Source organism: Uranotaenia lowii, chromosome 3 (genome assembly GCF_029784155.1).
Source record: "Uranotaenia lowii strain MFRU-FL chromosome 3, ASM2978415v1, whole genome shotgun sequence".
Lineage (NCBI taxonomy): Eukaryota > Metazoa > Arthropoda > Insecta > Diptera > Culicidae > Uranotaenia > Uranotaenia lowii.
Window position 1 is genome coordinate 2790754 of NC_073693.1, and position 6000 is coordinate 2796753.

Sequence of the window (6000 nt, forward strand, 5' to 3'; positions counted from 1 at the left end):
AAAAAAAAAAAAAAAAAAAAAGTTGCGACGCCATACTAGATCTCCCACAAGAAATGTAGCTGGTTTCTTATTGACGTCGTATCGCTTCTTCGATTTTGCGTGGTTGTTTTTTATGCGTTGTTGAATGAACTCCTGTATGCGACGAATTGTAGATAGTCGCACATCTTGTGCCACTTTGGGATCCTTTGGTGTGTTTATGTCTTGCTGCGTGTAAAGATCCGTGTGCAGCAGTAAGTCTCTGCCGAAGTTAGCGCAGTGCGGACTAATCCCGGTAACCTCATGTTTGGCACTGTTTATGGCGGCAGTAATGGCTGAAAGATTGACGTCCCACTCCCGATGATCCTCTTCGATTAAAGCCCTGATGCATGTTATCAGCACTCTGTTGACTCGCTCGGCGTTGTTTACCATCGGACAGTAGTAAGCTGTGGTCATGTGTGTGATCTGATGTTTTACTAAAAGGGCTTTAAACGCTGATGACAAGAATTGCTTACCGTTATCCGATAGGATGATGCGCGGCTTCGAAAATTTCAAAAAGACCTGCTTCTCTAAAAATTCCACCATTTTTATTGAATCTGCTGATCGCATAGGATGCACTACGATGTACTTGGTCACCCAGTCCACTACGACCAACATGACCGTGTTTCCTGCCTTGGATCTGGTTAAGGGCCCAACAAAATCAACTGAGATTAATTCCCACGGTATCCGTGCCGGCTTTGCAGCTCCCATCGTTGGCATCGTAGCCGTGTTCGGTGCTTTGCATGCCTTGCATGTGTCGCATGTTCTAATGTATGCTGCTACGTCATCCGCCATCTTCGGCCAGTAAAAGAAAGTCTGCAGCTTGTGGAAGGTCTTTATGAAACCCAAGTGCGCTGATGATGATGAGTCATGAAATCGTCTGATCGTTTCTAGTCGTTCGTTCTTCGGTATGACTTTCTTCCATTTGTGCGTGACGTTGCCTATCTCATCCTTGCACTTGCAGTTCTTGTATAGAACACTGTTGATCAGCCTAAAGTCAGGAAACTTGCTCGAGTTCTGTTTTATCTGCTCGCTGAGACGTGTGTACCAGAGGTCTTCTACTGAAGTTACTGTGCAAACTGATTCCGGGACAATTCTGGAGAGTGCATCAGGAACCACATTGACCGTTCCTTTGCGGTATTTGATGTCGAAATCAAATGCGTTCAAACGCAATAACCAACGACTCATTAATGCGGTAGGATTCTTCATCGACCTTAGATAGCTTAATGCAGCATGGTCGCAGTAGACAGAGAACTTTACTCCTTCAATGAAGCCTCTAAACTTTTCTATGGCTCTAATAACTGCTAAACATTCTCGCTCGGTGACCGAGTACTTGCGTTCTGAGGAAGAGAGTTTCTGCGAGAAATAGCATATTGGGTGTTCTTGCCCATCTATCTCCTGCGTTAGAACTGCTCCAATAGCGATGTCACTGGCATCACAAGCTATTGCGAAAGGTTTGCCGTAATCTGGCATCGCCAAAACTGGTGCCGATGTGAGTGCCTTCTTAAGTTCGTTGAATGCTTGCTCCGCCTTATCGTTCCATTTGAACCGAACTTTTGTTCTGGTAAGCTCTGTTAGAGCTGCTGCTATTCTGGAAAAATCTGCGATGAAACGGCGATACCAGTTACAGAGCCCCAAAAAGCGCTGTAATTCTTTTCTTGAAGTTGGTTCTGGAAAATTGATAATACAGCTGATCTTTTCTCCGTCTACGTTCCATCCTTCTTCGTTCAGTATGAAACCAAGGTATTTGAGTTCCGCTCTGCAAAATTTTGACTTTTCTGCTGAAATAGTCAGATTTGCTCTTCTCAAGCGATCAGCGACTTCTTCCAGCATTCGTAGATGTTCGTTGAAGGTTTGGGAACAAATAATAATATCGTCTAAATAGCAAAACACTTTCGGTTCAAGGTCTGCGAATAAATGGGTCATTAGTCTTGCTAATGCCTGACTTGCCGTGCACAATCCAAATGGGACCACTTTGAACTGGAAGTGTCCGCGCTGTGGCACCGTGAAAGCTGTTAATGGACGAGAGGATTCCTCCAAGGGTAATTGCCAGAAAGCGTCTTTCAAATCTATCGACGATTTGAAACTACAGTTGCCGAGATTATTTATGATTGCCGAAATTTGCGGAATAGGATATCCCTCATTCACCATAATTGAGTTTAGATATCGAGCATCCAGACATACTCTATAGCTTCCAGTTTTCTTCTTGACCGCAACCAGTGGATTGTTCCATGGCGAAAATTTCGCATCTTCTATCACATCTAATTCGAGCATTCTATCTATTTCTTTGTTAATTTCGCTGAGAACGTAAGGTGACATCGTGTAATATCTCTGTTTTTTAGGAACTGCATTTCCCACATCTATCCGATGGTTGTATAAGGTTGTTCTTCCTAACTTCTCTCGTGTTGCTGTAGGAAAGCGATGTACTACGGTATCCAGTTGAGTTTTCTCCTCTACTGACAGCGGCTTCATTGGTTCTTTCTCGTTTTCGTCGTTTATTTGGTCAGCCATACAGCAAATTGCCTTGACACCGAACTTATCCCAAAAGTTCATTCCGAGGATTATACAGTCCGGTATACTGGGAATAATTAGAAGCGGTAAAATATCTTTTCGGTTGTTGTATTCAATTGGCAACCGTGCAAAGCCTTTTACAGCGTGCTTTGTTCCGTCCGCCGTTCGTATTCCTCCGTTTATGTGCTCTTCTACTAAGTTCAGTTCTCGTACAATTTCTACCATTTTTCCACCTAACAATGAACAGGTAGCGCCACTATCCAAAAGTGCGGTAAATAGTCTATTTTCAATCTTAATTTCCGCGTGCGGGCGATTATCAGTTCCTGTTTTGATAATAATTGAGTGTAAGTAATCAAAATCTAACATGTTTGAGGGATTCTCAAAGGACGAAGAATGGTTTCCCTCTATTGACGATTCTCCGCTGGCAGGTTTCCCGAATCCGTACGGCAAGTAAAACAGCTGCGCAGTGAATAACCTTTCCTACCACATCGATAGCAAAACAAAATTGCCTGAGGTCTCGGGCAGTCCTGGAAACGGTGACCTTCCTCGTCACAATTCCAGCAAACCTTTGATAATTGACGATCGTTTTCTCTTGTGCCTTCATGATTGGTTGAGGTTGAAGGGAACAATTGATGTTGAAATTCTGGAACCCTGAGTTGTCCTTCTTGTTGAGTTGCCTGTAGTGGTCTTTCAGTTGCTTGTTTCTGTAGATCTGGATTTCTTGAGCCTGAGTAATGAGATTGTTCTTGATAAGCTGAAGATCTTTCTGACTGCGATGGTAGCTGCATCTGGATTGCTTGTTGTCTACGCTGAGACAATAAGTGTTGGTCGTTCTGTCGTTGCACCGTTCTCGTTGGTTCCCAACTTTTTCTATCTTTCGTTGGCTCGCTCCGCTGTCTTTCCAGTTGCATCCTGAATGCGCAAACTTGTTGTTCCAGCTCATCGATTTTTGCATAAAGATTTTCCTGATCCGAATACGGTTCCAAATTAGCTGTGCTTCTTGCATCCTCTTCCTCTATCACGTTAACACGACTAAATCGTTGATTGGCCGTTGATATTCCGGATCGTTGTTGTTGTGACGGCGTAGCAAAGTTAGGTTCTAACAAACTGGTGTGTGGAAAAGGGATTTTCCGTTGACAGTTTAAAAGTCTACGAGTGTCATCATAGCTAGAACATATCTTCACCAAGTCATCTACCGACGCTGGGTTTGCTGCTGCAACGATGATTGCGTAATCCACACACATATTTTTCTTCATGATGAAAATTTTGTCCTCTTCCGAAATCGGCGGAGTGATGAAACGAAAAAGCTGTTGAACATGCAGTTCCGAATAACGACAGACAACCTCAGCATGCCATGACTTAGAATAAGTTAGTATTTAAGAACGAATTTTCTGGTAATAAAATACAGTTGTTATTTAACCGTCAAACCTTGTAGTTGGTTTATCCATTCCGATCTACGGCTAAATCCTACAGGTTATGGGCCTTTTCTGAAAGAGTTCTTGAACAGTGTGAGTCATTTGGTCCCTAGAAGATGGAAGGCAGCAAGTTCCTGGTCGAGAAGCTACGCAGCGGCGGATACGAATCATGGCGATTCAAAGTGGAAATGCTGTTGGTGCGCGAAAATCTCTGGAAATACGTGAGGGAGGACGCCCCTGAACCTCCGACGGAAGCGTGGGCAGAGGGAGACGCCAAAGCACGAGCCACAATCGTTTTGCTGGTAGACGACAGTCAGCATCCGCTGATTCGGGAATGCCAAACCGCGAGGGAAACATGGCATCAACTGAAGAACCATCATCAGAAAACCACCATGTTCACGAAAGTATCGTTGCTGAAAAAACTCTGCAGGGCAGAGTACACCGACAACGAGGACATGGAAAACCATTTGTTCCGCATGGACGAGCTATTTTCTAGCTTGACAAACGCCGGGCAAGAGCTGGGCAACAGTCTCAAAGTGGCCATGGTGTTAAAAAGTATGCCTGACTCTTTTGACACCCTCACAACCGCTTTGGAAAGCCGATCCGATGACGAGCTCACGATGGAACTCGTCAAGAGCAAGCTGATAGACGAAGCCCAGAAACGAGCGGAAAAATCCGGGGAATCCATTCTGCTGCGAGCCGCAGAAAAGAAGCCGTTTGAAAATCGAAGCAAGCCTAGACATTTTCAACGCAAAACGACCGATAAACCCCGGCCACTGTCAACAGAAGGAGGAGGAGAATCTGCTACCCAACAACCACTTGTATAGCAGCCTTATCGGTGGTCTGTTGCACGTGGCAGCCAACACCCGACCGGACATCGCAACCAGTGTGGGCATACTGTGGCGATCAGTAAGCTCACCTACCCAAGCCGATTGGACGGAGGCCAAACGGGTGCTTCGTTATCTGAAATCGACGATGGACCATGAGTTGGTACTAGGATCCGGCCAACATAAGCTGGAAGCTTATTCCAACGCAGACTGGGCCAGCGATGCAGCAAGCCGGAAATCCAATACCGGTTACATGTTTCTGCTCAGTGGTGGTCCGATTTGCTGGGCATCAAAAAGGCAAACCTGCGTGGCATTAAGCAGCACCGAGGCAAAATACGTGGCGCTCGCTGAGTGCTGCCAAGAGTTGGTGTGGATCAAACGACTTCTTCGAGATTTCAACATTCACATCCACCAACCAACCAGAATATTTGGGGACAACCAGGCGTGCATCAAGCAGTTACAATCTACCCGGATCAACAACCGTTCGAAGCACGTGGACACCAAATATCATTATGTCCGCTCCCTTTACGAAGATGGGACAATAACCGTGAGCTACTGTTCTTCCGAAGATATGGTGGCGGATATATTAATCAAGCCGTTGGCTTACCTCAAGTTGGGAAAATTCCGAGAAGCAGCTGGAGTTACGCTGTCGAGGAGGAGTGTTGAACATGCAGTTCCGAATAACGACAGACAACCTCAGCATGCCATGACTTAGAATAAGTTAGTATTTAAGAACGAATTTTCTGGTAATAAAATACAGTTGTTATTTAACCGTCAAACCTTGTAGTTGGTTTATCCATTCCGATCTACGGCTAAATCCTACAAAAGCATCGAAATATCGCGATGAAAATCCGAAAACGATTCGTTTTGTCCCTGAAAACGATAGGAAGCTTCAAGACGAAGAATTTGCGAGTAACTACTCGGCAGGAACTCCTTGCGTATCTCTCGTTTAAATTCTTCCCACGACGTCAGTTTACCTTCGACGAAGGCTCGGGTGTACCAATCCTGGGCAGTTTTTTCAAGCAGGTGCTTTATGTTGGCGAGGAGCGTTTCTTGGTCCAAGTTCTCAGAGGAAGCAAATGCTTCGACCCTGTCCAGAAAGACGTTCAATGATGTTGTATCATGCTGCCCCCGGAACCTGAACGGCCAGTTATGAATTCCTTTCGGAATGCGACGATACGGCTCTTCTCGGTGCGGCACCTGCTGCTGTTGTTGTAACGTTTGTCTCTGAA

The 6000-nt window shown here is 45.2% G+C and overlaps 1 protein-coding gene across 1 annotated transcript; it reads left to right on the forward strand.

Annotated features, from left to right (window-relative positions):
- Window positions 1-4057: 4057 nt before the first annotated feature.
- LOC129750515 (uncharacterized) lies at window positions 4058-5483 on the forward strand. Its single transcript, XM_055745476.1, has 2 exons — window positions 4058-4656; window positions 4769-5483. The coding sequence occupies exons 1-2, from the start codon at window positions 4058-4060 to the stop codon at window positions 5481-5483; spliced, it is 1314 nt and encodes a 437-aa protein (XP_055601451.1).
- Window positions 5484-6000: the final 517 nt, after the last annotated feature.